The following is a 22,118-nucleotide window of genomic DNA, read 5'->3' on the forward strand; positions in this document are numbered from 1 at the left end:
GACAGCGTCTCTTTGCCCCGCCCTCAATCACTGTAGTTGTGTCTGACACTGGAAGAGTTTGGTTCGTGTTGTTCATGTCGAGAAGACGCTGTTTTCTGCTGAGATTGATACAGTAAAACCAGTGCCGTCGTTACGGTTCGTATCACTGTGAATCAAGAGCTGAGATTCAGATATGATAATGAGCATTTGGTTATGACCAATCAGAGCAGAGCAGCTCTCAGAGAGGCGGGGTTTAGAGAGACAGAATCCTTGATGGAAGCGTTTCAGACACTGAGAGAAAAGAGCTGATGCTGCAGTGGATATTATGAGAACATTAAAGTGTTTTTTGTCCTTGGATGAATGTGAACCTGTTCTAGACTTTAAAACAGTACAAAAGGGGCACTTAAAAGTCACAGTTTGACTAGTGCAGTTGGGTGTTCGCTGGAACTCAGTGTTTTAGAGAATAGCTAACTGAGGGACGCACTTCTGACGCACAAAACTGACCACAAATAATTCAATTCAGGCAACTCTTCTTTTGCAAAAAAGTAATGAAAAAGAAAAGCATACTAGGTTACACAATCTGCCTGTAAGTGGCACGTTACAAACATTTCAATTCAGTGCAGTACACACTGTTAACACACTAAGGGTTTCAATAACAACCTGTTGTACTTTAAGAAAGCAGCCAAACATTGGGTTTATTTTCTTTATTGTTTTTATATTTAATTTCATAATCATTAGTCATTTATGTAGTCATTTGATTTATCATTTATTCTTATTTTCATCATTAATTCATTTTATCGTTTAATATTTTTTATTATGTAATTTTATGTTTTTATATTACTTATTTTTCTACTGTTTAAATCTTATGATCGTGTGGTCTGAAGGGATGGTAGGAGATCAGAGAAGTCTCCATTTCAAGCTTGTTATCGTCACAGACGATGTTGTGAAGCAGGAATTTTCCACTGTTTTCCCTTGGGATAACAACACTATTTATAACAACATTGAGTAGTGTGACATCTAGATGAAGTCTGAACTTTGAAACACGCAACTAAGAGTATTCAATAAGCTCTGTTCTTCCATCATCATCACTTCATCTCCTGCTTCTGCTCTTCTCTGGCTTTACAGTCACACTCTCAGGCTGTTAATGGAGTCTTGAGGAACCAGACAAGACTTTGCTGACAGGTTTGCACACCAGACAACCAGATATCTTTTGACAAGATGTAATACAGATACCCCGTGTTCGAATATGCCTACTAATATAGTAGGAGAAAAACAGTATGTGAGCCGAGAAGCGTGTCTGGATTCACAGTAGGTGAAAAGTAGGACTTGCTATTTCTGGAGAGACTCTGAAGTGAACACTTTACTATCCCTCGAGTCCACTGGAGAGGATAGGTCACATGACAATGACAACATGGCAGATGGGTACGTCCCAGTTTCATTCATACTGTACTGTTTTAATGAACGCACAGTGAGTTTCAAACCAAATACAGTGCGTGCTCCACAGACGACAGAACATGTGACCTGACCCTCCGTGTCCATTCACTCAAACACAAAACAACAAACAGCCTCGTTTAATTGCAGGACCAAATTTAATCTGAAAATTGTAAAAAATATCAAATTTATACAAATGCTCTTTAACGGAGATGGTGCTAGTAGGAAATTGTACAAAAATTAGGGGAAAAACAAAAACAGCTAATAATAATAATATTGAGTCTAAGGTTGTGAAAGTCATAGAGGAACAGCGCCGTATTCTCTGGACAGAGCTGATCTGAGATCAGCCTCACACACACCAAACACTCCTCGTACTGCAATTTAATGTTTTAAAAACCAACATTGCAAATCCTAGCCTGAATCACAGACATCCGATTATAAAGGTTAATAACGGCCTCACCTGCGCGCTAAACACGGCACCGGCGAGATCTCCTGTCAATCATTAAAAAACACAAACGTCCAGAAGAATTAATTAAAAAGGAAGTAGCCTGCTGAACTCGAGCCACGTTACAGCAGCTCTTCAGTCCCAGAGTTTGAGCCAATCCAGCGTTCATCAGTGCGGCTAGTCCTGCTAGCCTCTCCCATCAGCCCCTGCTGCACGACTGCTGCTGCTGCTGCGATTGGCTCCCTGCGCTCCTCTGGATCAGGTGGGGTGGAGATAGAGGCCGGGCACAGCGGACACGTGACCGCAGACGGCTTTATGAGCCCAGACGAGGCCGCTTGCGTGGCGACTGCTCCTCGTCGTCGTCCTCCTCCTCCTCCTCATCTTCGTCATCTGGATAATCCACCAGACCCACCAGTCCAGTCTGAAGAACACAAGCGTCAGAAACAGAGCCGTCACCATCACTGAGAGGAACACAGTCACTCAATAATGACAAATCAACAAACCTCTCGTCGATGTCAACACGAGACAGCTAATCAAATCAAAGGAGGGGATTGAGGTTCATAGAAAGCGACTGCGAATCCAACGCGACACTTTAGTTTTAATGGTGAAAGACACTCAAGTAGCTAAACATTAATATCTGACGGCTGTTTTATAATAGACATGTAATTTCCAGTGATGCATACTCAACTTTATGAAATGTCACCGTTTTGAATTGAAAATTTGCTATTATTTACATGATTCATGTGATTTATAGGGGTGTAACACACACAAATGTAACAGTCTATCTCAGCTAATGCTGTAAACTATATTCAGGAGCTCTTTCTTGCACATTACTATAATATTAAAGGTTACAATTAACAACACAGCCTAAACTATCACATTCAGTTGCTATTTATTTTTAGATATAATAATCAACATGCAAAAAACAAAAAAAAAAACATGTAAATTGCACATAAGGCAGGTTTTGAATTAACTTCTGAATCTAAATCTAAAATTATTTTTATCTACTCCAATTCATTTTTGAAATACAATTATTTACACAGTTACTGTCATAACTTGTTTTCATGATACATTTATTTAAACATTAAATAATTAAGACATTACTAACAGGTAAAGTAAATATAATGAATATATAAGCTGATATAGTGCGTATATTTAGTGAAATGTTTATTTCTCTAGTGAACTAACATGCTGTGGACACTGAATGACTGACCTGAGGTAAATGTAACGCTGCGTGAGATATTATATACTGTTTTATCGATGTCTTTCCGTGGTTGAAACACTGGTTGAGAGATTACACGCATTTCTAGGATGCGTTCCAGTTTTTATAACTTCCCTCAGTCTCGTTGACTCGGATGTACGTCATTTATTACGTTGCATGAGTGCCCTCTACTGGAGGAACCCGTGCAATGGGCTGAACTGGAACATCCTAAGCCCTTGATCACTTGGAAACTGCTGTGGAGTTGATTTATGATTTACATTTTTTTTCCCTTATGAAACTGTTTAATGCAGCATTCTGTTTTAGATATTAAAAAAAAAAAAAAAAAAAAAAACACGATATGCAGTAACGTCACAATCGTGTTGCATTGTGGTATATGGAGCTGCCTGAAGTGTACAAATGAAGTAGACATGGTTGCGGCCCTGATGCAATGAAGGAAAAACAAAACAAACAAACATGTTCTTCCTCAGTGTCTCTGTCTTGTTTTCCAGCACAAATATCTAAACATTCTTAAATCAAGATACATTTACTGGAGAAACAAAATGACTGAAGATATCTCGTTTACTAAAAAATTATCAAAACGAAGTGAGTTTGTGCTTAAAACAAGAACAAATATCTGCCTTCTGTTCTCTCTTGTGGCTAGAGGACTGATACTGATGAGATGGAAAGACCCTTTTCCACCTACATTTAGTCAATGGATAAGGGAAGTTATGTAGCATCTTAAGCTGGAGAAAATTAGGTATACAGTCAGAGGGTCTACTGGGGCATTTTATAATATCTGGCAACCTTTTTTAAATTTTGTTGAGGGAATGAAAGCAGATAATATGACATTGTAAAAGAAAGAATATTATTCATACTTCACGTTTTTTATTTATTATTGTTATAATTAGCTTTATGGAGAACTGATCATGTATAGTATCTTTATGTTTATGTCTGGTGTTTGGGGAGTTTAGTTCTGTATATTTTTGTTCTTTCTGTATAACTTGAAAAAACGAACAAATATCTGCCAGTGGGGTCAGAAAAATAAACTTAATCCAAAGGGAAAACAGTCATTTTTCTGAGCACTGGCAGATATTTGTTCTTGTTTGAAGCTTTGATCAGTTTTTCAGTAAATAAGACCGTCATTTTGCTCCTCCAGTAAATGTATCTTGATTTAGGAATGTTTAGATATTTGTGCTGGAAAACAGAAGATGATCTCTAGCGGTGCGAGTCTGTGGAGATGAGCAGACGCACCCGTGCCGTCTGGCCAGAAGGAGGCGCTGCAGGTTTGGAGCTGCTGGAGGAAGATGAGGGTGGAGGTTTGGAGCCGTTGCTTGCGTTGGCCGCCGCTGCCGAATGAGAGAAGGTGAACTTAAAGCTGCCTGTCGTCGTGCGCTTGGGCTGGTTCTCTTTGTCTTGACTCTCTTTAGCTGAATCGAAGAGGAAAGACACGTGCGTGAGGAAGACACCACACAGATTTATTTAGGAGCACTTTCTGATCAATAACAGACATTATTACAGGCCCATATTTGCCCCTTTGAATTAATTTCCTGGGGCATTTGTACCACTGTAAGAGCAATTTTTCTAATCTTATTAAATGTATGCATCATATTTAATCAATTTCTTAAATAAATATATAAAATTTGTTTTTAAATGTTAAACAATAAATCCATTTGCAACAATAAGACCCAATCGGACTGTTACCAATCAAATGAAATCATCAGAAAGTCCATCTTGGCACTGCAGAAGTGGCACAGAAGCTCCATCTGAAGTGGTGTTATTAGACACATTTACATAGACTGCTTAATGAAGCTCACAATGTTGTATGAATGTTTTTAAAAAATAATTTCTTGAATTTAGAAATATGTAAAAAAAAATATTAAACTTTTAAAGATTCATTTAAGTAAAAGTCTATGTAATGTATAAATATGAAAATAAAACAGGCAGTAGGTGGCGGTAAATCTTAATGTGCGAGTCATTCATTCAGTCGTTCGAAACGCAGATTCATTCAGGAATCACTGCACTGTTTTGTTGTTGTGTTTCTCATTAAGAGTAATTATGAACCCATCCACCGTTCAAGCAATTGCCGCCTCTGAATTCCTCTACTTCAAAAGTGAAAGTAATAAGCGCACGGGCATTCAAAACGGTGCGTGTGTTTTCATTAATCCATTTTTGGAGGCCTCCACCTCCATTAATTTCCGACATTCATTATGATAATCCAAATGTAGTATTTACAATTAATTTGGCTGCAAGGAAACAGCAGCATGACACGGTCGGGTACATGTAAGTGAGCGTCACATCAGTTGCACCTTGTAAACAATCTCTGAAGTGTAGTCTGGAGCGCACGTCTTTTGCACTTGCTCTGCTGTGCTGACTGAAGCAAAGACTTTGAATTTGACAGCCAATTGCAGTACAAAACATAACTGTTGTTCAGTTTAAGAGTTGTGCTTCTTATTCCGATTGTAGATCTATTCATTTGAATTGATCGGGTCACTCGCACCAGTGCGCCTAAATATTTTTTCAGGAGCAAATGCGAGTGAAACAGGCGCACTGTAGAGCCCTGATGGCTCCAGTGTTTTAAATGTCAAAATCAACTGCTTCAGTGGATTATATCAAGATTCCTAAACATTTTCCATGTCAAAATTCCATACTTTTCCAGTCTCAAATTTCCAAATTTAACATAAATTGTTCATACAGCATTATAATCAATATGTAGTACTGTCATCAGAGTATTTTATTTTCTCTGGCGCAGTGCAGATCACACGCATTCTTTTTTTCCATGTGTATCCAGACTCGGATTACATTTCCCTGATTATACGAGCACAAATACCTTTCTCGCTCTCCATGAACTTCCCGTAGTCGCTCTTGCTCTTCTCGAAGCCAGTGTCAGAGACATCCTCCTCTTCCTCGTCATCATTCAGCCACATGTCTTCGTCCTCCTCGAACGAGCGCGCGTCCCTGCGGTACCTGTAAGAGGATCATTCCCCTGTTAGCACACGATCAGGGCAGTCGTTCGCTCAGAATGAACGCGTGTTCGGGCACCTGCTGAGTCCTCGGCTCTGCCGCTCTTTCTCCTGCTCGTAGCGGCCCTTCAGACCCTTGAACGTCTGCACGTACTCGATGGACTCCAGCGCCTTGTAGAAGTTATCCACGATGTGTGCGATGAGAGACCGGATGTCCTCCTGAGAAGGAGAGCACAGCGGTCAGACGCAAGCGGATCGCAGGAGCGCGGCCTGCTCTCAGACAGCGGCTCTTACCACTTTGATGAACTCGAAGAGCTCGATGATGGCTGAGTTCAGCAGGTTGTATCTGGTGCCGTTGTCCAGCAGGGCGTTGATGACCGGCTCAAACAGGTTTCCTTTCACGATGTAGCGGTTGTAATACTCGTCCTTCAGTCCAATGATCCTCCTCATGAAGCGCAGGGCACCTGCACAAAATATATAGATCCTCTTAAAGGTGCCACAGAATCGAAAATTGAATTTATCTCGGCATAGTTGAATAACAAGAGTTCAGTACATGGAAATGACATACAGTGAGTCTCAAACTCCATTGTTTCCTCCTTCTTATGTAAATCTCATTTGTTTAAAAGACCTCAGAAGAACAGGCGAATCTCAACATAACACTGACTGTTACGTAACAGTCGGGATCATTAATATGTACGCCCCCAATATTTGCATATGCCCGCCCATGTTCAAGGCATTAGACAAGGGCAGCCAGTATTAACGTCTGGATCTGTGCACAGCTGAATCATCAGACTAGGTAAGCAAGCAAGAACAATAGCGAAAAATGGCAGATGGAGCAATAATAACTGACATGATCCATGATATCATGATATTTTTAGTGATATTTGTAAATTGTCTTTCTAAAAGTTTCGTTAGCATGTTGCTAATGTACTGTTAAATGTGGTTAAAGTTACTATCGTTTATTACTGTATTCACAGAGACAAGAGCCGTCGCTATTTTCATTTTTTTAAACACTTGCAGTCTGTATAATTCATAAACACAACTTCATTCTTTATAAATCTCTCCAACAGTGTGTAATGTTAGCTTTAGCCACGGAGCACCATCAAACTCATTCAGAATCAAATGTAAACATCCAAATACTTACGCGATTAGACATGCTGCATGACGAACACTTTGTAAAGATCCATTTTGAGGGTTATATTAGCTGTGTGAACTTTGTTTATGTTGTTTAAGGCAAGCGCAAGCTCTTGGGGCGGAGAGCGCGAGATTTAAAGGGCCACACACCCTGAATCGGCTCATTTATAATGATGCCCCAAAATAGGCAGTTAAAAAAATGAATTAAAAAAAAATCTATGGGGTATTTTGAGCTGAAACTTCACAGACACATTCAGGGGACACCTTAGACTTATATTACATCTTGTAAAAAAAAGTTCTAGGGCACCTGCACAAAAACAAGGCCTCTTCAGCACACGCTTGTTTAGAGTCATTGCTGAATTTCTAATTGCGTCACGATCAGTTATCGACGTCTAGAAAGCGAGCGATACTCACACAGCGCCAGGAAGGTGTGTTTGGAGTTCATGAGCGTCAGCACTCTCCTCAGCAGGTCTTTAGTCATGATGTAGTTCTTGATGTGGTACGTGTGGTGCTCCACGCAGAACGTCAGCAGCTCCAGGATCAGAGCCAGCAGCTGCGCCGTCTGGAAGTTATCTGAGACAGACAGACAGACGGACACGTTCAGCAGAGCACACGCGTGCGACGCGAGATGTGTGAGGTCAGGCGAGAGCGGACGTGTACCTGGACACACGGGGTTGACTCTAGCCGATCCCTCGCTCAGATCTGTGGAAAACAGACATGTTGATATGAGAGGAAAGACATGCGGCTCAGTTCCTGTAGTTCAGTGGTCAGTGTCTCACCTTGGTCCTCCTCGGCGGTGTTGGCCAGCAGCGGAGCGGTCAGCACATGCATACAGTACTTGTAGAAGAAACTCAGGAACTCGCTCTTCTCCGCTTTCTGTCCAAACACACACACACACAGAAATCAGTGAGGATGTTTGTCATCTTCACTGGTTTCTGGAGTCTCAGTCATGATGTTTTTGTGCTTACATAAAACATAACGCTGAGTGTTGAAGTGTTTGTTTTCTCATATTCCTGATATGATCTGCTGTAAGAACTGTCCTGAGAGCCTAACTGCACTCGTTTCCAGTCATGTATGTTCTTGGCATTAAACTATGAATAAAAACATGATGATAAACAGCAAATAATCAACCCTCAGAACGTTTGTCAGCCAATCAGAATCAAGCTTTCAACAGTGCCGTGGCATATGTGAATGTGCGTCAAGATTTCCCAGCTCAGACTGTAAGTCACCCGTGTCGTCAGCACACAGTACTCACGCTGGCCGGAGCGAGCATGTTCTCGGGGTCGATGAGGGTCCGCAGCAGCCCCATCAGCTGCACCGCGCCGCCCAGCTCAGGGTCCGAGTCACAGATCATCTGCTTGATCACCACGTTAATCAGCAGCACGTCCTGAACACACAGCAGCCGTCAGCACTGTTACACCATCACTTCATTTCAACAACCTCCATATGGATTCTTAAATCCCAAGATCCATCTTTTAGTCTGTGCCGTTCCCAGCTGATGCGTGAACAAAACTTCACTCAACGCTTTTCGTATCACGCACTGTTAGTCATGTCTTATTTAGCGTATGTCTGAATAAAGAGCCACCGTTTAAATGATTATATTTCAGCAACGTATTTTTGTATTAATGATTATTACTTCCCGGCATAATAAGAGTCATGTGACTGAAACGGATGAATGTAATTAGTAAATTGATATAAAAATTGCCTTACGTGCAAATACATTTTTGTATACAACTTTAAATGTTGATTATTATATCAGAAAACAAGATAATAGTAGAGTTTGGACCTCAAATGTTAGTGTATGAAGTGAGTCTCCAGAGCAGTTTCTCGACTGCAATTAATATTCACACATAAACACTGATCAAAAGCAGTTTCTGTTTCCATACTTCAGTAGCCAAAACACATCTGTTCATCATATAAAGCGATCACGTCTCTTCAGAAGATCCATTCATGTGATTACGTTGACAATCTCTTTTTAATGTGTGACATTTTTGTTTGCGCGGTCTCTTAATAGACGGACAAAATGATGATTGAATATTAAAAAGATCTTCATTTTTTGTTTAAGATGAACAAAAGATAATGTGTAAATGTCAGTTTTCATTTTTGGGACGTTTACCTGAAGTAATTTCCAAACGAACCGATATCCAATTGAATGAAGTCCTGAATCTTGAGCTCGTGAATCAGAACCGAACGGTGAAATCTTTATAAAAACTGAGCGCCACTAAAGCCTTAAACACCAACCGATCCGCCACAGACACTATAGACGCAGATTTAGAGAACGAGCCTGTGCTGAGCTACACGAAACGCCTGCGGCTCATGAATCCTGTAGATACGGCTGTATCCTGTAATTAGAGTTATTAGCATTCAAACATCCACACTTCTCCTCTGACACTCTTCACGTCTCCTGTCTTCTGCTCAGGTTTACAGTCTACTGTTGATAATAAACTCACGAAGCTGGTACTCACGTCATCGGCCTGCTGCGGCTCCTGCATGACGAACTCTCGCACCATGGACGGACTGAACTCCACCAGGTAAGAGAAGATGTCCGTGGCGGCGGCCTTCACCTGGACGTCATCCATGCCCTTCAAAAAAACACTCACATCCATGACCACGACAGACACTTCAGGACGTTCACTGTAAACGGACAGCTTCCTGCACACTCACCATCACTATTTCCAAGGCAGGTAAAATCCCCAGATTTGCCAGCGTTTTGAAGAAAGCGTCTCTGTTCTGCGGCTGCAGTGTTTGTGAGAAAGCACAAAACTCCTTGAAGAAGTTGACCTGCGGATGTAAGAGGCGACAGGCGTGAAAGGCTGCCGTGTGCGATGGCTGAATGTGTGCGCGGTGCGGGTGAGTGCAGTACCAGCTCTCTCCTCTTGTCGTCCTCCGTGGCTTCATCCGTCAGCTGAGCGAACACCTCCGTGAGGAACTTCTCATCCTCCTGAAAAACACCACAGCAGGAGAACAGAGGATCATGATATGAGCAGCACATGACAGAACGAGTGAAGGAGACGCACTGAATGAAAGTGCACGTTCACTCTCTGACAGCAGAGGGCGCTGATGGAACAGCAGAAATGCAGCGGTTACCCCGGAAACCCCGCAAAAAAAGCAACTGAAGTTTTTAAAATGCCTCAAACAGCGATTCATTTTTTTGTAATCTCAATGTTGTTCATCTCAGCACCAAATACTTCATATTTAAAGACTTAATAGTCTATTTATTTTCAAACTTAAACATTTTTATATTTTAATCTGGACTACAACATGCCCTAATGATTAGAAATGTTCTGATTATTTGTTATTGTTCAGTAACACTTTGAGACATACGGCTTCATTAACATGTTAATTCATTATTACCAAACTGACAATGAAAAATACTTATAAACCATTAATTATTCTTAATTTTTATTTCTTAGTTACTGTTTAATAACATTACTAAAATCAAAAGAACTTATTTAATGGACCTGAGATCAAACTAACAATGATCAGTTGTGTTTCTTAACTCACATTAACAAAAAAAAAAGATACTTTCTGTAACAAATGTAGCTGTTGCTCAATCTTAGTTAATGCATTAAATAATGAGACCTTATTGTAAAGTGTTTCCTGTTGTTCTTTATAGTCTAATTATTTTGCACTGTAATCTGTTTGAAAACTTTACTTTATATATTTTTTGTGTATTGTATTATTGTATTTAAACATTCAGAATTATTGTTATTACAAAAAGAGTTCTTAAACCTGTTATACTATGACACTTTTTTCATTGCAACTTATTTCAATATCGTGATTATACCGTCTACCGTGAAAAAAGCTTAAGCAATTAATCGCAACATGAAAATTTGATACCGTCACATGCCTAAGCTCTTATTCATCTGTACTTTATCTGAACCTCAATCAATCTATACATTTCAACTGAGTGAAAACATTCAATCTGAAATCTCGCCATTTAAAAAATAAATAATTGGACTAAGATCAGAGTGACTGATGTACAGTATATCAACATCATTTACTTTACAGACAACATGCACAACAATCACTCTAATAAATATTTATACTATAAACAATATCAACAAAATGTTTAGTAAAATAATTTGAAAAAAAACTTGATATACTTGATAGTATAATTTAAGATTTATTTTATATAGCAAATTCTATTTAATTCTGTTCTCTAATGTTTCCACGAACAAAGAAAAAGTAGTTGATAAGAAACAGTGACTCTGGGAACTGGATTTTCCCAAATAAAGACCAAAACACTCATTTTACACACAGAACAGGACCAAAATGATGTGTTGAAATCAAAGAATGAAACAAGTAAAAAAGGAAATAAATTTGACAGGGAGTGAAAAACCAGTTTATTTAGAGGTGAAACTTCATCTTCATCAGCTGATCCCAGTTCCACCCGTACGCTTCCATCGATCTGAGCTCTCGCTCTCACTGCTAACTGAATTAATGATGACAAGAGTACTGTACGCTGGCTCATATTCAAATCAACTCAAATATTCATTTTACTGTAATAAACACATTTGATATTGAACAGGGATGTCGACGGTCAACCGATCTTTGACTAATGCCATCAGTTAACTTCTACTTCTTTTGTACATTTCAGTCAGGCCACTCCAAAACTCATGCTAACACACGGTACGGACGTATGCTGATCTTATCCAATCATTCAGTCCGGCTCTTTCTTACAATACGCTCAAGCTCACATTCAGATCGCCTCTGTCCAGAGGATGAAACCTGCATTTTACAACACAACATGGAAGAAGCGCTCCGTCACTGCTTCCGTTTCATCGTTAAAAGCATGAAAACATGTTGTTCATGCTTTACTCCGTGATCACTCAGGCCGTGTCACGTGTTCAGCACTACAATCACATGGACGAGAGACTGCAGATTAACAGTCAAACTGACATCACTGACGGATGCGTGTTACACTGGCCGTGAACAGGCTCACATGATCATGATCAGATCAAAGCATAACTACATTCAGAAATGATTAAAAACGGACACTCTCACAGTCAAACACTCCTTCAATCTCACATATACACAAACTGTGAGAAAGATTTATTAAATCTCAAACAAAAACAATGCAGTCATGTGTTGGTGTTGAGCGGGAGCACAATGTGAGCTGCTTCACGACACATTAAAAAACTTCTATAAATTAAGAGTATTTGTCACAGTGATTAAGATGGCGTGATTGAAGGGTATTTTTGACCTAGTCCACTGTGACACTGATGTCTGCATGACAGAAACACTTGTGAGCTCTAATTCAGTTACAGGGACGGTTTACTGAACAATGAGAGACTCAAACACAACCGCACAAAGACTCACCGAAGCGCAGAGAAACAAACCGCAATGTTAACAAAACACCCAAAGCCACTGCAAACGGACAGTTTTCACATTTCCTTGTTGCAAATTAAAGCCACGTTCTCCTGGAAAGTTCATCCCAGAATGAAGTCATTATTTACTCACTCGAGGTTCTCCTAAAGCTGTAAGACCTTCTTTCTCTGACCACAAAAGGAGAAATGAAGAACAAAAATATCCTACTCACACTGTCATATTCAGTGAACGGATGCACAGGGTCACCAAACAACCCCGTGATCTGAAGGTGTACGGCAGGGTTTGGTGAAGCAGCAAACAGAAATCCAGATTAACGGAAGCACGACGCGAAACACAACAAGTGTGTGTCATTTCAGGGGTTTTTGCTTGAACTAATGACTTGCATTTGAGTCAATGACATGATGTGCATATTAGTGCAGGATTTCCTTTTATAATAATTTGATAAATTCATGTTTGAATTCAGTTTTAGTACATTTAAACATTATTTTATGTTTTGTTATATTAAACACTCAAAATGTCAAATGAACAGATGAGAAAAGTATTTAAAATGTTGTCTTGATTATAAAAACTAAACACTATGGCATCATTTTAGGTTTGAAACCTTTCATATATACAAATATCAGCAGTTTTAAAGCTGTTGGGATAATTAAAACAAAGCTTTTGTCCAGGAATTGTGTATATTCTCAAATGTCAGGGCGGCACAACTGCAAACACGGCTCTTATTATGAACTGACATGGTAACAACAGTAAACATGATCATCCAGAGGAAGTGGAAAGGTTTGTAGATCTCTCAAATGCTGGTAAAAACGGCTAATTTCAAGTATGGGTCAGTTTCCATGTCAGGTGGTACAACTACAGTATATATGCACACACAAGAATTCAAACACTTTGAATTGTTATTTAACAACTGACACTTGTTTAAACACACTGTTCATGACTCAAAAACATGTACATCAGTTTTGAAAAGATTTTTAAAAAACACCTTTTCTAAGCTTTATTTCTCAATGACCCATTTGTCTGTCTTTCACGATCTGACCACGCCTGCGTTTCTGATGCCAATAGTTTGGGCTTACGATGCTTAAACGCAGCTCGCGTCATTATTTCTATTGTCAACGAGCTGATGTTGAGAACATTGCTTCTGAAAAAAATCCACGTACAGCACAAAAACAAGCAACATTTTCACTCAAACGAGCGAACGGACGACACCTGAGGAGAAATGAAGGAGCACACCAGAACAACAGACATGAACACACACGCACCTGCAGCATGCTGACGATCTCCACTTTATTGAAGAAGATGAAGGAGGACAGCGTGGACAGGAAGTTCTCCTCGAAGACGGACGGCGTGGGCAGGATGATGTCCTGGATGTACTGCACGCGGTACGTCTGGTGGATCTTCTGCCGCAGCTCCGAGTCCGTGATGGGAATCACCTCTTTGAACTTGGCCGTCTTGGTGAGGAACTCGCGGTGTCTCTTGGGCTGGACGAGCGCCGGGTCGTACTCCAGACAGCCCACCACGTCCATGATGCAGTCGTCGGAGAACATGACCTCGAACAGCGTGGCTTTGTTGAGGAAGAGCACGCCGCGCACGATCTCGTACAGGTGGTGCAGGCCCTCGCGGTGCTCCGAGTCCTCGCAGGTCCTGAAGAGCTGCAGCAGCTTCCGGATGTATCCCGTGCTCACCAGGGCGAGCGCCAGCTTCTCCCGCCGGATGGGCGAGGACAGCACGGACGTCACCAGCTCGGCGATCTCCTCCAGCCGCTCGGGCTCGCAGGGCGGCAGCTCCACCAGATGAGCCGTCTCCGGCATCTCCTCGAAACGCTCCTCCTCCGATTCATCGATGGGGTCCTGAGTGATCTCCACCGACGGGTCTTTGCCCTGCACCTGAACACCAAACACACGTCAACAAGAGACCTGACCTTCCATACGAGCTTCCGTGTGTGCCAGGAAGGACGGATCTGTCTGTGTCTGCAGTCCTTGCATATTTTGTAAGATAAATTATTGTTTTATATTTACAGTACCATTCAAAAGTTTGGAAACGTTAAGGTTTTTTAATGTTTTTGAAAGAGTCTCTTCTGCTCACCAAGGCTGCATTTATTTGATAATATTTCACTGATTTACTGTATTTTTATTACAATGTAAATCAGCTGTTTTCTATGTGAATATATAGTAAAGTGTAATTTATTCCTGTGATCAAAGCTGAATTTTCAGCATCATTACTCCAGTCTTCAGTGTCACATGATCCTTCAGAAATCATTCTGATATAATTTCTTAATATTATAAATGTTGAAAACTTTTTTTTGTTGTTGTTGTGGAAATCATGATACACTGACATTCAAAAGTTTGGGTTAAGATAAAAAAAAAGAAATTCATACTTTAATTCAGCAAAAGCACATTAAATAATGCTGTTCTTTTGAACATTCTATTCATCAAAGAATCCTGAAAAAAAAATCAGTTTCCACAGAAATCTGAAGCAGCACAACTGATTTCAACACTGATAATAATCATAAATGTTTCTTGAGCATCAAATCATCATATCAGAATGATTTCTGAAGGATCATGTGACACTGAAGACTGGAGTAACGATGCTTTGATCACAGGAATTAATTACACTTTGTTTTACAAAGTGTTCGTCATGCATGCATCGGATCATGTGAGTAAAGTATTTATTTGGATGTTTACATTTGATTCTGAATGAGTTTGATAGTGCTCCGTGGCTAAAGCTAACATTACACACTGTTGGAGAGATTTATAAAGAATGAAGTTGTGTTTATGAATTATACAAGTGTTTAAAAATGAAAATAGCAACGGCTCTTGTCTCCATGAATACAGTAAGAAACGATGGTAACTTTAACCACATTTAACAGTACATTAGCAACATGCTAATGAAACATTTAGAAAGACAATTCACAAATATCACTAAAAATATCATGTTATCATGGATCATGTCAGTTATTATCGCTCCATCTGCCATTTTTCGCTGTTGTTCTTGCTTGCTTACCTAGTCTGATGATTCAGCTGTGCACAGATCCAGACGTTAATACTGGCTGCCCTTGTCTAATGCCTTGAACATGGCTGGCATATGCAAATATTGGGGGCGTACATATTAATGATCCCGACTGTTACGTCACAGTCTGTGTTATGTTGAGATTCGCCTGTTCTTCGGAGGGCTTTTAAACAAATGAGATTTATATAAGAAGGAGGAAACAATGGAGTTTGAGACTCACTGTATGTCATTTCCATGTACTGAACTCTTGTTATTCAACTATGCCGAGGTAAACTCAATTTTCAATTCTAGGGCACCTTTAACGTTTCTAAACTTTTGACCAGTCCTGTATGTTTGTCGTTTATGTTAGGTTGTTTTTATGGTGTTTCATTTATGCCATAAAGCAGTGGATGGATCTGTCCTATACATCTGCCTGCATCTATAGTCCTTGCCTACTTGTTAAAATAAATTAATAATGTTGATATTAATGTTGTTTGTTCTTGTCATCTTGTTCTGTCATTTATGGAAGGCTGTTTTCAAAAATTATGGCACTTCATTTGTGCCAAAAAGGGCTGACTGCTTTTGAACAATAAATTTATCTCAGTCTCTAGTTGTTGCTGTTGTTCTGTCTCATGCATAAGTTACTCTCAGTGAACATGCAGAAATACAGATATCCAAACAAACAATGTTTTTCAATAAGAGAAGAATAATCAGAATGCATTGGCCAAATCCCATTTAAGTTTCATATTCAGTTTATACCTTTTCAAATCCGTTCAATAGGACACAAACACTTTAAAACAGAAAGATGATGTGTGGTAAGCAAACTGGTCTGCAGCAGGAACCACGCTGTTGTGGAATATTTTAAAAGAACAAAAAGTCAAGTCATCTTCATTTATATAGCGCTTTTCACAATACATATTGTTTCAAAGCAGCTTCACAGTGACAATAGGAAAAATAATTGACAGATTGTTTTGGATTTACAGCAGTGCTAAAAAAAAATATATATATATAGAGCTAAAGTTGGTTTTTGATTGAATCACTTCCGCTGTAAAAACTGTTAATTATTACTTTAGGGGCCGCTTAAATTGACACCTTTCCTACTGAAAACTGAATACCTTTAATGCGTTCTTGCTGTTCATTTACGTGTTTAGTCTATAGGTTTGAGTGTGTATGTGTGCAGAAGCTTGGTCTTTTTAAAGGTGCCCTAGAATCAAAAATTTAATCTACCTCGGCATAGTTGAATAACAAGAGTTCAGTACATGGAAATGACATACAGTGAGTCTCAAACTCCATTGTTTCCTCCTTTTATAAATCTCATTTGTTTAAAAGCCCTCAGAAGAACAGGCGAATCTCAACATATCACCGACTGTGACGTAACAGTCGGGATCATTAATATGTACGCCCCCAATATTTGCATATGCCAGCTCATGTTCAAGGCATTACACAAGGGCAGCCAGTATTAACGTCTGGATCTGTGCACAGCTGAATCATCAGACTAGGTAAGCAAGCAAGAACAATAGCGAAAAATGGCAGATGGAGCAATAATAACTGACATGATCCATGATATCATGATATTTTTAGTGATATTTGTAAACTGTCTTTCTAAATGTTTCGTTAGCATGTTGCTAATGTACTGTTAAATGTGGTTAAAGTTACCATCGTTTCTTACTGTATTCACAGAGACGAGAGCCGTCATTATTTTCATTTTTAAACACTTGCAGTCTGTATAATTCATAAACACAACTTCATTCTTTATAAATCTCTCCAACAGTGTGTAATGTTAGCTTTAGCCACGGAGCACTATCAAACTCATTCAGAATCAAATGTAAACATCCAAATAAATACTATACTTACGCGATTAGACATGCTGCATATGACGAACACTTTGTAAAGATCCATTTTGAGGGTTATATTAAAATATCAAATCAGCTCATAAAGCTAACAATTTAGTTTAGAATGTAATCAAATTAATTAAATTAAATTAATAATATTAACAAGTATGCTACATTTTTACCATGCAATTTCTGTAAATCAATGAAGACCTTTAAGATTGTGTTTCAATATACGGTGTTATTATTAGGCTATTACTCGAAGTACACTCGATTGTACAGTATATTTCTGTTATCTCAAGTTATACTGAACTTTTATTTTGACAGGATTGTGAAGACATTTGACTTCCTGTGTATATGATGAGAAAACTGTCAATAGTTTTATCAAATTAAACGGTGAAATGTTCATAAAATGACTCTAGAAGCAGCTCTGCAGATGAAGTTCATGTATAGCGAGTGGGACGGCAGACACTGAAATCATCGCGAGCGTCACGCTTCAGTGCGTGTAGTAGACTTTCATACACACTTCAGATTTCAACAGCAGTCATTTTTAACTTTAATACTGACAAACACTAGTCCGTATTTATATCCGATTCATTGTACAGCCCGACTTTTGAATTATTCATCCAAACATTGCTAAATTCTGTGACGTTCTGCTTCATACAGTAAGTTCTATTTGTGACTGGATTCTGTGATTTCATCTGTGTTTTCTGCATCGCGGGAATCATTTGGCTCTGCATGGTATATGCAGTATTAAAGAGAGTTCGTTTTGCGAGTTATTTATTGTTGTGTAATAAAGTTGTTTCTGTAAGTGTAAGAGGGGTATGTATTTAGAAGTCCGCTCTCTAAGCGCTCTACATTGCGCTTCATGGCCATTGAATAGATACAGCAGCGGTTTCAGCTACGCACCTGTATGGCGGTTTCTGAAAAATTCATATCGGTCTTGAAATTGAAACCAGTATACCATATGAACCGGTATACCGCCCAGCACTACATCAATCTGATCACTGTATTTAGACAGAATGAAGGCGTCATGGACACACAGTCAGGAAGAGACCCAACAAACCTGACAGATCTTCTCCCAGATTTCATCGCAGCCCACTTTCTCTTGGAAACTCAGAGCCAGGTCATAGTTCTCCGCTTCGGACCAAACGATGAGCGTGTCCTGAGGAGGCAAACGTCACCACGTTCAAAGACACTCAGTATTGTGAAATATCAATCTGACCTGACACTATCAGATGATCTGAATCTTTTAGAGATGTTTACAGCTGAATCAGTGAAGATGCTGTACCTGCTGTTTCTGATATGCAGTGCTGGTGTTGATCTTGGACTCCAGCAGCAGTGACCCTACAGAACACACACACACATCAGATCAGCTGCGGGAGATCACGTGCTCCACTGTCAGTGATGAGCCGGTCTTACCGTCAGATTCGGCGGTGACCGTGAGTGATGTCTCCTTCTCGGTGTCCTCATATGAGCAGGACACATGTCCAGTGCCTCTGTCCTCCCACTGTCTGTCCTCATTCAGCGTGTACAGCTTCACGCGCCGCCGGGTGTCACTCATCTCGACTACACTAACCCAAACCTAACTCACCTAACCAACACTAGCAGTCCTGACGCATATTCACCTCAGGGTTACCACAGGGAACTAGTTCTGTCTGCCCTCGGTACTAGTCATCCTACCGCACTAAACCTACTAGTTTACCTCACTAACCCACGCGAACCTCTGGAAATCACCCGAAGACTGTATCTAAGACTCGCTAAACGGATTTTATCACGGTTTATTAACGTCGAACCACTTGGTTTAATCTCTCCTACCGTTCATCTTAAGCTCGGAAATCAATTTACCTGTAGAATGAGTCAAACCTCAGACTTTCCGCCTCATGATCCTCAACTCTCGCGGGAACAGTCTACTGTCTCGTGTATGTGTGCTGGGTGTCAGTTATAACTCGGAATGAGCATTAAACGGGTCGGATCGTTTAAATGTTTACGTGATCGTTCATCTATCCGCCGATCGTCGCCATCTTGTGTGTCTTTCACTTCATCGTCGCTCATCTGATGGCGCGGGGTTTCCGCACACGGGCTACGGAAGCCGCGTCAGGACACGTTCACGCGCAGCCGTACAGCAGTCGCCATGGTTACCACAGTCACTCAGCGAACACTGCTGGCTCCAGAAGAGGATGTTGTTGTTTTATTTAACTGTTAGTGCTTTATAAATACATTTGAATTTGAATTTGAAGGTTAATTTAGGGATTTTCCCTCTCAGAATTCTGATCTCGTATGACTTTTTTCGCGCAATTCTGAGTTCCCAATTTTTCCCACAGTGTTTACACTCTGGAATTTGACCCGTTCAGAACGATGAAAACTATAACAATAACGATAAAGATATAGTTAGGCTATAAAATGTAAAAGAACAGTCCACAGCACAACTATAACGATAAAGACTTTATACCAGCTGATGAACCTTATAAACACTGACAGACAATCAGAATCCATCATGTTTTAAAGGGATAGTTCACCCAAAATGAAATACTCATACTGGTGTTGTTGTGCCTTTTACCCTTCTATCTTTTTCAGACCTTAAAAAGAGAATTTTTAAAAATGTCCTGCTCGCCCTCGTCCATATAATGGCATTTGAATAGCATCAAGCTTTTAAAAAAAGACTCAATAGTACCACAGAATGATGGCGATATGCGTAGTATTTAGTGTTTATGGGGGTTTACGATAAGGTTTGGTGAAAAATAAACCAAAATTTAATGTTATAGTAAACCTTGTCCATTTAATAACCTTGCACGTTCACTACGACTCTCCCAGAAAAACACACAAGTTGTAAGAAATCAAGATTATTATAAACACGACATGAAATGCAACTCCTTAAAATCCCCAAAAATAATCTGTGTACTTTCTTCACTTAAATATCTCAATACCAGAACTCTGTTTGTCAGATGACAGATTTGAACGCAGCAACTACTGCAAAAAATGAGTTTTATTTAGTATTTTTGTCTTGTTTCCAGTCTAAATATCTAAAGATTCTTAAATCTATGCTTTTAATCAAAATTGATTACAAAAATAAAAAACAGAAACAAGATTATTTTTCTTACCCTGTTGACAGATAATTTTGCTTGTTTTTGTTTTCCAGAAGAAAAAAATATCTTATGTAATTTTATCTAGTAAAAGCATCTGGATTTAAGAATGTTTAGATATTTAAACAGGAAACAAGACAAAAATACTAAATAAGAAAAAGCATTTTTTGCAGTGCGTACACAACATTCACCTCAGAGAAGAAACGACATGGATGTCGCGTTTTTGTTCATTTTGATGTACCACTATTTAAAAGGTTGCACTTACGTGTACTCAGGGGTTAAATTGGGTTGGGGCCGTCCGGAGCTGAACCCCGGCACATAGGCTTATCAGGGCTCGACATTAACGCTTAATTTTTTGAAGGGGCAAGAGAAAGAGACTTTTACTTGTCCTGACTAAAACATCAATAACAAAAATAGCTAGGGAATCACCAAAACGCAAGCATAATTCTATTACATTTAGTGTAAGTGGCGATTGATAATGGATAACAATAATATATAATGTATAATGTGCTGACAGTAACAAGGTTGCGCTGTTGAGGCTCACGCAGCTAATAAGTTAGGCCTAATTAAGTAAATTCAATACAAGTTAATAAAGTCACTTACATTTTAGATGCATTACTGACTGTTTTTGTTCAATTTCAGCAGTGAAAATAGTTCCAAACAAGGATCACAGCAGAACCATAGCGCATCTCTCACAGCGACACTGCGTTTTATTCATAGACTGTAAGTGAATGATTCAGCGTTTTGAATGAATCGGTTGAGTCAAAGATTCAATGGCCCATTCCAAAACTCCTGCCTCATTCTTGAATGAATCAGCCGTTTGAACGAATCATTTGAATGAATGACTAATGCTGCGTCCCAATTCACTTACTTATACTACGTCCTAAAAGAATGTACTATTTTTGTAAAGAAAAAGTACATACTTTTGAGTGTGTAGCAGGAGAGTATGCAAGCTTTGGGACATACTACCTCGTCATAACTGCGTCTTTAACGAACGTTCTGTCGCTTAGTTACACAACCTGTAACTGTTTAAACTACCCTGTCAATCATCTTGTCACAGTTCAAAATCCTCAACATTCAATTAAATTTAATTTCCTACCGTTTCGGAGAGAAATGGTCTTTCATGCGGAGAACTCTCCTCATCTTTGCATAATGATGCATTTAAAAGTTAATGACCAAACGCATCGTTATAAAAGTTCACAGTGTTGTTGCAGATGAAACATAATGTGGATAACATTTAATAAATATCTTTTCGTCAGGTTATACTGATTATGAATCATTCAAGCCCCTTTATCTTTACCGCTCTGCAACCGTGGGTCTTGCACATCTGTCATGTTTGTGGTTTTTTAACACTTTTTATTCGTATTTGTAGCTCTAATCGAATCCTCGTCCACAGCGCAATGTGTTATGGGCAATATTAGCCATTAGAAGTGTGCACGGATCTGCACTTCGAATTCTAACCGGAAAATGTGGACCATACAGGTATCTTTGTAATACTTATTTCAACATACTACTTTTTGGGAAATACTAATTCTTTTTTCGAATATTATTTAGGACGGATAGTATGCAAATTGGGTCACAGCATAGGACAGTCACTTGCTGCCACCTACTGGTGGTTCAGTTTCATGTTTAAATTTTCCCAACATTTCTTATTTTTATATTCAAGAATATTTAAAGAATATCATAACATTATTTAATGCAGTTGTAATTTTTCAGTGTAAATTATTTAATTTGATTCGA

General features: G+C 39.4%; 1 protein-coding gene across 2 annotated transcripts; it reads right to left on the minus strand.

Moving 5' to 3' along the window:
* Positions 1 to 1,549: 1,549 nt before the first annotated feature.
* Positions 1,550 to 19,455, minus strand: ppp4r3b (protein phosphatase 4, regulatory subunit 3B). Of its 2 annotated transcripts, XM_048206015.1 has the most exons (17): positions 18,718 to 19,455; positions 18,587 to 18,642; positions 18,362 to 18,460; positions 13,741 to 14,364; positions 10,014 to 10,091; positions 9,815 to 9,931; positions 9,616 to 9,732; positions 8,406 to 8,537; positions 8,119 to 8,241; positions 7,930 to 8,026; positions 7,811 to 7,852; positions 7,565 to 7,723; positions 6,311 to 6,480; positions 6,096 to 6,235; positions 5,884 to 6,020; positions 4,308 to 4,483; positions 1,550 to 2,276 (listed from the first exon to the last, which is right to left on the minus strand). In XM_048206015.1, the coding sequence occupies exons 1-17, from the start codon at positions 18,857 to 18,859 to the stop codon at positions 2,169 to 2,171; spliced, it is 2,517 nt and encodes an 838-aa protein (XP_048061972.1). In that variant the 5' UTR covers positions 18,860 to 19,455; the 3' UTR covers positions 1,550 to 2,168. The 2 variants fall into 2 exon arrangements, with proteins under 2 accessions (XP_048061972.1, XP_048061973.1); XM_048206016.1 differs by lacking the exon at positions 8,119 to 8,241 and having other exon boundaries at positions 18,718 to 19,454.
* Positions 19,456 to 22,118: the final 2,663 nt, after the last annotated feature.

The sequence above is a fragment of the Megalobrama amblycephala genome, linkage group LG10 (assembly GCF_018812025.1).
Source record: "Megalobrama amblycephala isolate DHTTF-2021 linkage group LG10, ASM1881202v1, whole genome shotgun sequence".
NCBI classification, from domain to species: Eukaryota; Metazoa; Chordata; class Actinopteri; order Cypriniformes; family Xenocyprididae; genus Megalobrama; species Megalobrama amblycephala.